The sequence below is a fragment of the Rhodnius prolixus genome, unplaced genomic scaffold (assembly GCF_049639745.1).
Source record: "Rhodnius prolixus isolate KJV_2025 unplaced genomic scaffold, Rpr scaffold_6, whole genome shotgun sequence".
Lineage (NCBI taxonomy): Eukaryota > Metazoa > Arthropoda > Insecta > Hemiptera > Reduviidae > Rhodnius > Rhodnius prolixus.
The window spans coordinates 19,791,336-19,806,197 of record NW_027411634.1 but is presented as its reverse complement, the minus strand read 5'-3'; the positions used below and the strand labels follow the sequence as shown (position 1 = coordinate 19,806,197).

At 35.7% G+C, this 14,862-nt stretch overlaps 1 protein-coding gene across 8 annotated transcripts in view; it reads right to left on the bottom strand.

Annotated features, from left to right (window-relative positions):
• The window catches only part of cnc (NFE2 like bZIP transcription factor cap-n-collar), a 312,953-nt gene that overhangs the window by 154,637 nt on the left and 143,454 nt on the right, over positions 1-14,862 (bottom strand). For all 8 annotated transcript variants that reach the window (XR_012462767.1, XM_074142259.1, XM_074142262.1 and 5 more), the window contains one exon: positions 2,736-2,872. Coding sequence is in view for 7 of the 8 variants with exons in the window: in XM_074142259.1 (XP_073998360.1) it covers positions 2,736-2,872 (137 nt within the window). In the remaining variant the exon portion in view is untranslated. The remainder of the gene's footprint in view (positions 1-2,735; positions 2,873-14,862) is intronic.

The window sequence follows — 14,862 nt, the reverse complement described above, 5'->3', positions numbered from 1 at the left end:
CCCAGATTTAATTAACCACTACTTGATGCTGACTATCCCAGATTTAATTAGCCACTACTTGACTTGATGCTGACTATCCCAGATTTAATTAGCCTCTACTTGATGCTGGCTATCCCAGATTTAATTAACCACTACTTGATGCTGACTATCCCAGATTTAATTAGCCACTACTTGACTTGATGCTGACTATCCCAGATTTAATTAACCACTATTTGATGCTGGCTATCCCAGATTTAATTAACCACTACTTGATGCTGACTATCCCAAATTTAATTAGCCTCTTCTCTACTTGATGCTGACTATCCCAGATTTAATTAACCACTACTTGATGCTGACTATCCTAGATTTAATTAGCCTCTACTTGACGCTGACTATCCTAGATTTAATTAGCCTCTACTTGATGCAACTTTTGAGTTCAAAAGCCTAATTAAAGGAAGGAATGGTCTTACAGACTTACCAATTTGAACAACATATTGTAAAATTGAATGTTGCAAAGTGTATAGTAGTAGTAGTAGTAGTAGTACTCGTAGTTGTAGTAGTAGTAAGATAGAGGTGAGGAAGTACATCTTAATTAGACGTAATTAGTGTAGATAATTAAGTGCGTGGAACGAGGAACAAGAATATTGAAGGTGTTAGCAGTTACTTTTAGTTTACAAAGTGGTTCTTGAGGAGTAGTCTCTCTCTCCACCAGTGGTAAATTGTTAAGTGGACAACATTAATAATACTAGTCAAGAAGACCATGGGGCAGGGTGCTGCACGAAGAAATGGGCTTCCTACCAAACTTGAAGAAAGCATTGGTATCTCTGGAAGGCAATCAGCGGTTAATTTATCTTTAACCAGCTAAAAAACCAGAATCTATATGTAGGCTGACTCTACTTGCCTCCGCTCCATAATTATAATATATGGACCTGTAGAGAGCTTCACAAAGTGGTAACGGTGTGAAAATATTAAATAAACCACAAAATAACTTCTTGAGCGAAGGATATATTCATCAACTAAAGTGAAGGCAAAGATTGCTAATCAATCATCAACTAAAGGACTTCGGTCAAGTAGTTCGTATTTCGACAATTAGGCAAATTTTGTAGAATCGCTTCACATTCTTACTGAAACTTAAATGTAAGTTATAAAAATACTTGTAAGTTGCTCAAAACTCAGTTAATACTTTTCCTAGTGCTTTCGCAATTAATAAATCCTTTTCACAACAGTTTTTGCACAAATATTGTCAAGAAATGGATACTGCATAGAAGGAAATTCTAAAGCTGCGGGTCTTCTTTGAGAAGGGAGATTGCATGACATTGTCTTGGTAATTGGAGAAGTATCTACTCCATTCGGATTAAAGATGTAATGAGGGGGAATGAATAAGAGGAGATGATGAGTTGATAAAGATAATGAATAATTATAAAAATATCCGCCCTAATTTCTAATAAATTATCATTATTTTCATTTTAATGATTTAAGGCGCGCCAACATCTAAGGTTATTGGGCGCCCGGAGCTTTTTTCAGCGCACTGCCGGCCTCCGTACAAAGTTCTCTCGTTACAGACAACACTGTCCATCACCAGGACAGTAAGCTGTAAGAAGCTCCTAGGAAAAGAGAAAATCTAAGGGGTCAGCGGCTGGATTCGAACCCGGGACCTTCGCGTGGGAGTCCAATACGATAACCGCTTAGCTAATCCCTTCCCTATCATTGTAAATAATAATAATAATTTTCTTTATGAATTAATATTTGCATTTATATTCATAAATAACATAAAATCATTGTTATTATTTTAACCTAAATTTCTTAGCGTAATATTTAGTTCAGATTTATGGAGGTTTCTGACAGATCCAAAGTAGTGTCTTAAACTGTTTTCAAATTAATTCACTGTCTGATTATTTAAATTACAAATAAAATGTTATTATTTCATTTTATTCTTAAAAATCTTTTATTGGAATTTACAACTGCAACGAAGTTGCAACAAGCAAATGTGATAAAAAAATACGTGAAAATCACAAGTGGAGAAGGCACCCAGTGGTGTCACTCCAGTAACATGCTTAGCTAGATCACGAGGCTATCTTCTCTTCAATCTCCTTAGAGGATTACTCTGGTAATGTGGAGGAAGATAGGTGTTCTATGAGAGGGTTAGGATGAGCTGCTATAGAGGAATGAAATTTGAGAAATCGAGTATTAGTAATCCCTTTAATGAAAGGGATTTTGAGGTCATTTTGGATAGTGAGGTTAGATACATAGAACGGAGCGTTAAGAAGTTTTCGAAGTATTTTTGACTGTAATGTCTGGGAGGCGTAGTGAGTTGGAACGCTTAGTCGATCCCCCATACTTCGATGCCGTACGACCAAATAGATCGTAGTAACAGTAGATATAAGAGTCTTTTGTTATGTAGGTTAAATTTCGAACGTTTGTCAAGTAGTCTGGCGAGAAGTTTTGTAGCGTTGGTTAGTTTCTTGTCTTTTCAGTCTAGTATGGGGATTCCACGTCAACCGTTTGTCTAGATGCAATCCAAGGTTGGTCCACAGTTGGTATAAGGGTTTGGTTCAAGATGATGGGAGGTAGGATTTTTCGTCTTAGAGTAAATACTATATATTTTGATTTCGTAACGTTAGTTTTGATTCGCCATTTAAACCAGTCCTATAAGTGGTTGATGTGTATTTGAAGAGCTCGTGAAGTCTCAATTACCTCAAAAAGTAAATTAAACTTAAAATGCTTTAAAAACAAATAAGTAAACAGAATAAACTCACATCAATTCCATCATTAAGTCCAACCAATTCCAGTGCTTCCTCAAGTGAAAAGTCAGGTTCCGGTAATAAAGAGGATGGTGGCTCATCTTCACTGAGTTCTTCCGGTTCGGCTCTTTCTTCTTTTAATATGTATTCACCTTAAAATAATGGTACAAAACTTATATTATACAATACAATTTGTTGGTCTTTATTTTGGAGTAAAACTAGAGAAGATTGGTGTGGAGAAACCTTCTGAGTGGTTAGATGCCCTCAGGGGCCAGAACTATCCTTTAGTCTCCAAGGTCTAAACCTACCAAAAAATATTGTTCAAAAAAGAATACATTGCTTTCGTTACCCTATTTTAATTACCCAGTATAATAATTAAAAATGTAGCTTAATTGGAGCTCTAAGGGAAGCTTTAAGATCACTCTATATTGGTAGCAAATTTACACGTTATTTCCAAAAAAATATTCTGGAGTTTGTGTTTCTGTCAGAAAGTTGAACATTTTTATTCAGATTTGTGCGCTAAAACAAAATTTTCAAAGTATTTTACGACATCGATACATATCGACAAGTTAATCGAAAGAATTAATCATTTTTTTAGTGATATAAAAGTTACATAAGGAACCCCTTCTCTTCCGTACACATCTCTCAAAAATGTTATCGTAACCAGCAAACATTTAGCGAAAACAACTCAAGTGTTTGAGGAAATTTATAAATTACATCCATGATAATGATAATAACCACTTAAAATAGTAAATCAGACAAATATGTGATTCATGATAGCGTTTTACAACAGCCCAGATTAAACAAGTTTAAGTCTGTACAGCTTTAGACAAAGTACTTGGTTTAACTAGTAGAAGAGACACCAGCGCTATCTTTGAGCTACACTTTTAACTAACAATAATCTCTTATTTCATTGTGTTCGACTGCACAGGGAATTTGATACAGAAATATGTATCATTTCGTCGCAGGTTTTTGTCTATTAGAATTCTTATCTTTCTCGGAATTGCAATAAAGATAAAATGCACTTCTTCTTTTTTTTTAATTAACAGTAAATAAAAATTTACTTTAAAATAATATCTTCTATTAGGGGAGCTCAGTATAAGCGATTGGATTCTCACTTCGGGTTCGAATCCAGCTGCTGGCCCCTTAGATTTTTTCTCTTCCTGGGAGCTTCTTACAGTTCACTGTCCGGTGATGGACAATGTTGTGGTGCTGTAAACGAATCGGAGGACGGCATTTTACTTTAAAAAAACTTCAGACGTCAATGAAAATAAATCTTAACGCACCTCGCATTGTAGAATAAAATATTTTATAAAATAATCGTAATACCCTGTTATGAATAATATATTTTTTTCTAATAATATTCTCTTGTCACATTATTAGATTATTAGATTAAGAGACACCGATGAAGAAGTTCATTATGGGCTATTCGCCTACGCCAGGGATGGCGAACCTTTTTGAGACGTGGGTCAAATTGTGTTCATTTTTTTTTTAGTACTAGCTCTTGGGTCACTAATGCCCATTTGCACAAGAGTTAAGTTTAAAAATTTTAAACTGAGTATTTTCAAAACTAAACATCTTTAAAATTCAGTTGGTTAAATGGGTAAAACGGGACGAAACAAGTGCTATGGAAGTCTCTTTTTTACAAACATAACTGAACAAAACCTTACAAAAATGTGTTTCATCTGTAGAAAAATCTAAATATGGTTACTTGCTTTGTTGGGTTGTCGATTTTTTTTTAACAAACAAAATATGAGTAAAATTATACATTTTATTTGATATTTTGTAAACACTTTTGCTTTATTTAAAATACTACAAAAGCATTTGTCGTCATTTGCGTTTTAGAACTGTAATGATCAAACTAAAGGTTATAGATAGCATTTAAATTGCTTTTGTGTCAATGCGTGATTAAAAAAAATACATAATAGAATATAAAATATCCACACAATTAGAAAATCTAAATCAAACCGCGTAAACAAACAAATGGTTGCCTAGCAATTGTGGGTCAGTGAAAAAGCTTGCGCGGGTCACTGTCTGACCCGCGGGTCATAGGTTCGCCATCACTGGCCTAGGCTGACTGCAGAATTAATCTGTCAATGCCGTGTGGTAATCAGGATAATTGTAGGCCTATTAACTGGCCACTGCAGGCTCAGATGCATTGCATGGGTCTGGCAGATGATAGCCAGCCATTGTAGGTTCAGTTAGGTAGAGGAGGAAACGACACTGCACGTGTTGTGTTCAGTGTGAGGGGCTCGTGTGGCTAAGGATGTTACTTCTCGGGGAGGGAAAAACCAAGGCCTGAGAGCTTTACCCAGGAGCCGCTCTCCAGAATTAAGAGCAGTGGGAGCCACAATAGATCCATTGGGGCGCGGTGGCTTAGGCCTTACAAGACCGCCCTAATGGAATCTAATTATTAAAGAGTATGGAAACAGCCCAGCAAAAAAAGCCGTATAACTTGTGCTAAGGTAAGCGAACTGTGCGGCTACAGAAGCCATCTGTTTTGTACATCCTACCAGCAACATTCAAGAATTACCTACCATCAAGTAGGACAATTAGGATTAGGCTAAGACCCGAATTTTTGTCGAGGCAGTGAAGTAGGGAATCCAAGAAATCAAAAAGCTTAGCAAAGGCTCATTCTATACAAAGTTACAGTAATGCTGATTTCAGGACGTCTACTTCTACCAGAAACTCAAAATCAGCAAGATAACAATCACTTCTCTTACTTACGTAAGTAAGAGAAAGTAAAAAGTTGAATACAATAAAATAACTTTGGTCCACAAGAGTTTACAATTGCTAAACAGAATGTGGAAGTCTATAAATTGACCTACAAGAATCAAAGTTATGAAAAATGATCCTTACGCTTAATACCAGGACAACTGACCAACAGACAATGTTCCAAAATCGTAAAGCCCCAAGGGTATAGTTTTTTTTAAAAAAAAGGTTGGAAACCAAAATATGAAAAGAGGTCTTAGCAGTCATACGAAAGATGATTAATAATGTTCAATGAGAAGGGAAGATATACCTGGAAAAGAATTTCATTCTGAGCTAGAACCAAAAATGCCGGTCTTCTGTTAAGTCCAAACCATTTATTACAAACATAATATATTATGGTGCCCCCTTTTTTCTAAAAATAAGCAAACCTAGAGCTAGGGGGCTATTTACCCCCTTCTAAATATTTGAAAAAACTAAATTATATTTTTGATTTTTTTTAAATAAAAATTATGATTATTGCACTTGAAAAGAGAACAAAAATGATTAGACTTCAATAGAAAATAAGGAGTAGATCACAGATAGGTTATTACAGAACTAACGATTAAAGTCATCTGTTGTTCAATAGATTCAACATGGCTGCCAACTGAATGGACCCAACACCAGTATCTTGCTATAATAATCCGGGCACAGACAAAAATCCCTCAGTAAATGTCTCCAAGCACAGTATTTCCAAAATCTAACCCTTCATCGTTATAACTTTATATTTGTATATTTTTTTGTTTTTTTCACAAAAATAAGGTAATATTTTCAAAAACTGAATTTCACTAGTACATATACGACATAATTATACGGGAAATCATAATATCAAGTGCCTGATAGATTAGAATTATTAAAAATGCTATTATATAAAAAACGGATCTATATCCAATTTATAGAAATAATACAAATAGTAAGTAAACAAAGCAAAGTAATGCCTAGATTTTCAGGCGAACTTTACGTCCAACTACCAAATTAGGTGTCGTGGACGGAGGCGACTAGAAACATACTCTACTGTAAATTTCTTTTATTAACCATTAAATAAAATCCAAGGCCTAAGACCGGGAATCGAACCCAATACCACAATACATATTAGCTTTACAGGTATCGCCTCTAACCGCTCGGCTACCGTGGCGCCTTAAGTAATACAAACAGTTCTCAGTCCATAATTTAGGTTTATAATTAGGCTTTAGCATTTTATTTTACCTTTTAGAGGTTATTACAAAGATTTATGCAATACAAATAGTTCAAAGAAATGGTTGACATCTGGCTTTATTTAAAAAATGTTGTATATCTGTGCCAAAGAAATGTAAGTTAAAATGATTGACTGTCCGCATCATACGAAAGATAGGGGAGTAAAAAAACGTAATTATGTTTGCAGTACGGTACATTGAATAGAGAAGAATGTCGTGTAGTATGGGATGAGATATTAAAAGAAATTAGATAAAGAAGGTAAGGACAGTCTATTTGAGAATGGAGAAGTTTGCAGAGGAAAGAGAGATCGCAATAAATTCTTCTGGTGGCAAGTGGAGGAATATTGAGAGTGAGCTGTAGATCAGAATAGATAAGGGTTACTTCAGGGATTTTCAAACAGCAAGCTAACCACCGAAAGAACACTTAAACATTATAAAACATTTAACGGCACAGAAATCTGGTCTATATGAGATTGCTTCGCGCACAATATAAGTTTTATAAATCGACAGAACATTCAAAAAGCTATGGAACTAGTCGCGTGCATACACATATTTAAAAAAAAAAAAATAAAAATCCACAAAATAAATACAAAAAAATTAATTCAATAAAAATCCAAAAAAATAATAAATATAAACTGAAAACTGCAAACTGAAGAAGTGAAACTGCAAATAAGAAATCAGCTACGTCATTATTACGTAGTGAATCGTCCATTTCGTTTTTATCATTTTTTAATAATATATATGTATATACTTTAAACATTAGCTGACCTAATTTCTAATAAGTGCAACTAACTAACAATTAACTGTTCTTAATGACTTCATAAAAAATTAAGCAAAATTAGATTTAATTAAAAAAAAAACCAAAGACATCATGCTCTCCTGTTGAAGGAAGCAGTCTAATTTCTCCAGGTATTTTTAGAAGGTCAATTGATTGAAATGAGTTGACAAGTTTCAAACATCCAGCGAAGATCACACCAAAAAAAAGTCCAGACAACGGGGGCACAGCCATCTTGTTGACAGCTTTTCTGTCCTCCTGTTTTTTTGGTCTTCATCTACTTGGGGCGGAAGAGCGATGTGATACCAATATACTTTTTTAGCGTCATTGCTTCTCCATTGTTCTCTTGCGGAACTACGGGCCACACTCCACTTGTTACCGTTAATTCAACACTTTTTCTTTAACTTATATTTTTATAATATAATTTTTATTTATTTTATAATTTTTTTTTATTAAAAGCAAAAAATTCAAGCTGGTTCGAACACAAAGACTTCCTCTAATAGCAATTTATTTCATTTTCAATAAAAAGTGGTTCACTTTAATGTTATTCAGTAAAAAATAATAATAAATTTATTGCTTATTATGTTTACAAGACCCTTTAGCAAGGAGATTGTTTGAAAATATTTCAATAAACAGAAATAGTTGTAAGCGAGCGGTAATTCGCCAGCCTCTGCGTACATTACGTCCACAGGTGTGCTGTTCAAGAATCCGAGACACAATCTGATACATTTATTTTGTAGTACGTGAAGGGGTCGCATAATATACTTGCAGGCCTGACCGTACAGAAAACACCCGTAACCAGTACCGCTCTTATTGTGGCCCTGTAGAACATTAGGGACACCTCCGGGTCCGCCCCCCACTTCCTATGGGAAAAGGCTCGTAATGTGTTGAAGTACTTTTCTATTTTTAGTTCCACGGTTTCGATGTGTTTTTTCCAATTAAGTACTTTGTCTATTGTCAACCCTAAGAATTTTGCGGACATTTGGCATGGAAATTTCCAGTTCGCCAGTACCATCTCACCGGAGAGGCCCAATCTCCTCTTTCTAGTAAAAGGGCAGAGAACTGATTTTGGTTCTGACAGCGACAGCCCGTTCAGAAGTGTCCAGGATTTTAGGTTTACCATAACTTCTTCAAGCGCTTTTTTGCAATCCTCAGAAGTTTTTTGTGTTGTGTAGATGCACACGTCGTCGGCGTATTGTAGCATTTTAACATTTTCGACCAACACTGTCTCTATATCAGCTACATACATAGAGTACAGGATTGGGCTTAAAATGCTTCCTTGCGGTAAGCCTATCTGGGTCAGCTGGGGGCCTTCCAGAAGGTTGTTTATTTTTAAGAAGATCTGTCTGTTTAATTTAAACATCAACTTTAAGATAAAAGAAATAAACAGAAATTAATAAACCATTAAAAAATTATAAAAAAATCAGAAACCCCCACACTAGACTTAAAAGAACAGAACTAAACAGACGCTATCGACTACTTAAAAGACTCTTTGACGATAGATCAAAACTCTCTCTGGACAACAAAAGACTAATTTATACTTCTATTTTAAATCCCATCTGGGCGTATAGAATAGAGCTGTGAGGTTCAACCAAACGCTCCAATCTCCAAAGGATTCAATCTCTACAATCTAAAATACTTCGAACTGTTGTAAACGCTCCATTTTATGGACTCCAACCTGAACTATACACACTGACCTTAACATTCCTTTTGTCACACAAGTCGCTGAAAAAACAATACAGACAACTCCACTTCAGCCTGCAATCTCATATAAATCCTCTAGCACAAAATTCTTTCTTCTAGAACTCTTCCTGACAACCCGACAAGACGTCTTAAAAGACAGTGGCCTCTTGACCTCCTCTCAATTGAAGAGAGTGAATAACAGTCTAATGTTTTGGAGTGTTACCATTGGGTAACTCCTCCATTCGTTTGCTACATTTGTTACTCTGTTATCATTGTTACTTATAGCGCCAACGTGCTGATTGTAGTACAGATAAACACACAAAAAAATCAAAAAAATAAGATCCAAACTACTGAGATACCAAATCTAGTAATTAATTGAAATAAACTTATAAATTTAACTGAAATGTAGACTTTACAAATATTAAATCACTGTATAAATACTGATGTTCAAGAGAACTAAGAGATATTGCTGTACTACAAATCATATTCAGCACATTTATGTATTAAATACAGTTAAACGCAGTCTGTTTATTTAGTAATAATACAAGCTATTCGTTAATATTGAATGAACGCAACTTAAAAGCTCCAATAGTATAATAATATAGATCAGCGTTTCCCAACCTTTTTTGGCTGGCGTACCCAGTACCCACTTGGTAGTACTTCATGCTAAATTGTACCACTTCGTGAAAATGATTGTATTTCATGAAATTTGTTATTCCGAGTGCGTTATTTTATTATTATTATCCTTATTTGTACAGAGATACCAATGTATCTGTTACAAAGGAGTTCAAGTTCACGTTCACTTTATAAACTTTGTAAAGTGTAAGATCTTAGTTTTAAAACTTTTTTAAAAAATTAAAAACTGCCTACATATTTTTCTCTTCAAAATTATTAATTAATTTACAAAGTTCTTCTTTAGGATTATTATATTTGTGCCCAAATCTTCTAAATTAATATCTTTTAAGCATTCAACTACCTGTAAGTACCAATTAAATTTAATGTTGCTTGGATAGAGCTTACTCATTACAATCCAGTCTCTTTAAGCAGATCTTTACATAGTTATCATTTACGTAAGTTCTGTCACATGACAAATTCTATGAAATTTTCTTTATCTTTTATCGATAATGATGTAGCTTTTCCTAAATTTTCTTTATAGAAGGGGTTTTGGAATCCAATTATCATTTATGTTTTTGGGTTTTGCAAAATACTCCATGGAAGACAATTTTAATCCTCTTAAATGTGCTATTATATTTTCTCGTATATCTTGAGACAGACTAACCTTATTACTGCACATGTTCAACAAGTTTACTGTATAATATTTTTATGTATTATAGGAAAAACCGTGTCTATGTTATTTTTATGATTTGGGAAACGCTGATATAGATCACTAACCTTCATCACCATAGTAAGAAGCTCAGCGAGACCATAATTGGTACCCTCTAAATATTTATAATCCAGTATTATATGAAAGACGCTTCAAACATTTTTTTTGAGTTACTCATAACGTGCGTTATGAGGAAGGTTAGAATAAAATGAAGCTGATGGATTAGGATGGTCGCAGATTGTCCACTGGAACTTTTTTGTTTTATAGTTAATTTCAACTATATTGGAGAAGGAATCTCTAAATATTTCTTTAACAATATTTCTTTGGTAGTAAAGACTGGATTCGATAAGAAATTAAAGGTTCGGTAGAGTCCCCAATTCAGTAGCGAATGTTCCAAGATGATTCAGCATTGTTAAGATCAATATTGTTTGTAATATAGTAGTAGTTTTGATCGTCTTCCAAGTAACCCCAGTGTAAGTAGTTTAAATCGTTCATTGAGTTCTTGTGATTACAGTCGAGTATGGGAGCGTTCCAACATCAATTCCTGAATTCTTGTACCGAATACTCTACAGTACTTCTGGATTATGCAGCCATTGAAAGATGAAAGAAGAAAATAAACAAAAATTAAGACATAAATCTTGACAATTTCATTTCTATTAAAAGTCAATTTCTTTTTCTTTGCAACAATTTGGACTAGAAAAGAAGTAAATGGCCAGGTTGGATAGCTGGTTGGCTAGAAGGGGCCAGAAGGTTCTGTAATTTTGTGTAAGGGCTGAGAGGCGCACACCAAGGGAACAACATATTATGCTTGGTCATCTATCCTGTGCCGGAAAGGAGAAATGAGGAGGGCTGTTGGCTATATCTTCTTCCCTCATGTTGTTACCAACACCAACCAGCCGTCGTACAGACGATATCCTATGGGTGAGAGAGAAGGCATTACATAATTAATGGTTGTCTGTCAGTACCGATGGGATCATGACAGTACGCATGTATACCGGCGCGTCTATCTGCCTTTATTCCCCCTTTAGGGTTGTTTCCCATCAGCCAATAGGAAATTGTTGGATAACATGCGCACCATACAACAACAACTATGAGAGAAATAACCCAATGCATTTATCGATCCAACAACAATATCATTGGCTATCCTTCCGCATTCGGTATAGAAACTCCTTCATTACATCCTGGATACCATGGTGTACGCCGCAATTACGCTGACGTAAGAAACTTCATTGTTATAAATACCACTACATTTCTGTGGTAACAATTTTCAAGCTGTGTGTTATTTTGGAATGTTCAATCACGAATTAAATTGCAATCAACTCCCCCAGGACGTAGTGAGAACTCAGAACGGGCGGTGGTTAGCTCAAGTTTAACCTTAAGGCAGTAAAAGCACAGAAAAACTCGGAAAATAAAATAAAGCTATAACAAAATGAAACATTGTGAAGCCTGCAAAGCTGATATGTATTGTGATTTCCGGTCTAGACCTTGGATTATATTTAATAGTTAACATAGCAATTTATAGTAAAATTTATTAGCTATCCACCTCCGTTCATGTCACCTACTTTGGTGGTAATTGGACTTACAAGCTCGCCTGAACAAAATAAGCATTACTTAATTCTTTATTTTACAAACCACACAATAAAACCGTAACGTTGCCTTAGAGATATTAACCCAATTCTTTGCTAACAACTCTTCGACGCTGCCACAAGGGGATACTTGATGCTGTATCTCACTACGATCTAACAAAATTTGAGTAAAAACTTTTAAAATACAATTAGCCAAAGCTATCCTTGCTATAATTTGCAAGATCAAGCCTATCACCTTTTCTATTTTTGTGAAGCATTCAAAGAGAAATTCTCAACCAAAGTTTAGGAATTAAATACAAATAGAACTTGCAAGGAAAATAACACGTTTTGTGTGGAAAAAATTTCAGTAACTCTAAACAAAAACTGGCCGGAACAGAGTTTGATTTACAAAGGGACGCCAAAATAATAAGGCCCTCAATATTAGGACATGGTTGATAGATATCAGTGTAGAATTTTTCCCAATCTCACCGAGAGACTTTGTTTAGAATAATATCTTTTTGTTTTAAATGTTTTGACTACTGACCAAAAAGCTTTAGGATCCTTAATATTGGAGAAATCATCTAATATTGATTTGTCATAGTTATTCTTTTTATCTTTAATTAACTTTGTATACTTATTCTTTTTACAACACATAGATTTTGTAGTCTAGATCCAAGAAACCACTTCGCCTGCATACAGATAACTGTTGTTTAACTAATTTTTTTGAAGCTTCAAGGTCTAAAGGTTTAATAGAACAATAATTGGACTAGTTATAAACAATTTTAATATTGGTAGCACAACACTTTTATATATCAATTACTAACCAAGTACGATATCTCGGACTACATCTTGACAAACGACTAACATGGAACCCACACACGAGACTAAGAACGAATTGAGCGCAATTTGAGGTTTTAAATGTTAAAAAGGCTATTCGAAAAACGTTCTAAACTAACCCTGACGAACAAAAGAAAACTATATACAGCCCTAATTGCCCCTATATTGGACGTATGGAATACAGCGCCAAAAAAAATCGAACATCAACCTACTTCAAACCTTACAGTCTAAAATTCTAAGAACAATAGTTAACTCCAATCGTACTCTCAGATCTAAATATTCCTCTCGTCTCTGAAATAGCCCTAATCTCGGATACGCAAAACTCCACTCAAATCTACACAATTATTACAACCCTCTGATCCACAACATGTCCACTACAACCACTTCCTTCAAATCCACAGCGCAGACTAAAGCGGGCGGTGACCACGCGACCATCTCAACACATAACGCCGATCTCCTAGGATGGTTGCTGCATAAGCTTGCCAATCTGGCGAACTAATGGCTTCCATCACTGGATGGTCATCGTTCACTCCACTCACTCGCCTCTTGGCGTGCACATGCATTTGCGCATATATGTACGAGGGTCGTTTGAAAAGTCCGTGCAAAGTCAGAGAGATAGCACTACTGGCGCGTATCGAGGTTATGTTTAGTTAGTACCATCTCTTAGAAGAACACACACCAAGTTTCAGCCAGATCGGTCTATTTCTTTGTGTTTGGCATTCGTTTGAATCGAGGAAGTCGAGTGATTTTCAAAAAATGGACGAAAAAGAATTTCGTGTGTTGATTAAACACTACTTTATGAAAGGCAAAACGCCTCAGGAGACTAAAGAGAAGCTTGATAAACATTATGGTGACTCTGCACCTTCGATTAGAACAGTTTATAAGTGGTTTCAAAATTTTCGGAGTGGCCATATGGGCACAAGTGACGCTGAACGTTTTGGACGCGTTGAGGTTACTACTCCAGAAATCATTGATAAAATCCATGATATGGTGATGGATGACAGAAGAGTGAAGGTGCGTGAGATTGCTAGTGCTGTGGGCATCTCGAATGAACGGGTACATAATATTTTGCATCAACATTTGGACATGGCAAAGGCAAGAAGGGTGCCGCGATTGCTCACGCTTGACCAAAAACGAAATCGTGTGAAGTGTTGCAAGGACGGTTTGCAGCTGTTCCAGAAGAATCCGCAGGACTTTAAGCGTCGTTTCGTCACTGTGCATGAAACATGGATACATCACTACACTCCTGAGACCAAAGAACAATCTAAACAATGGGTTACCAAGGGGGAATCTGCGCCAAAAAAGGCGAAGACCGTTCCTTCGGCCGGAAAGATTATGGCGACTGTCTTTTGGGATTCGCAAGGAATAATCCTCATCGACTATCTGGAAAAGGGTAAAACTATTACAGGTGCATATTATTCATCGTTATTGGACCGTTTGAAAACCGAGCTGCAAGAAAAACGCCCACGATTGGCCCACAAAAAAGTCCTTTTCCATCACGACAACGCACCAGCTCACACCTCAGCAGTTGTGGTCGCAAAATTAATGGATATAGGGTTCCAACTCGTTTCACATCCCCCCTATTCTCCAGACTTGGCTCCCTCGGACTACTATTTGTTCCCCAATATGAAGAAATGGCTGGCGGGAAAAAAAATTTATTCAAACGAGGAGGTGATTGCAGAAACGAATGGCTATTTTTTAGACTTGGACAAATCCTATTATTCGGAAGGGATCAACAAACTAGAGCAGCGTTGGACGAAGTGTATAAGCATAAAAGGAGACTATGTTGAAAAATAAAAAAGGTTTACCCCAAAAAATTAAGTAGTTTTTATTTTTGCACGGACTTTTCAAACGACCCTCGTATGTAAGTGCATGTATATACGTGGATGAGCATTTGCGCTGTCCTTCTCATCTCTTTTGCTTGTTATATTGACTACAGTTGCAAAATAAATAAACAAAACAAAAAATATCGGTAGCCGAGCGGTTGTAGACTAGACACGCAAAGCTAAGATGTATT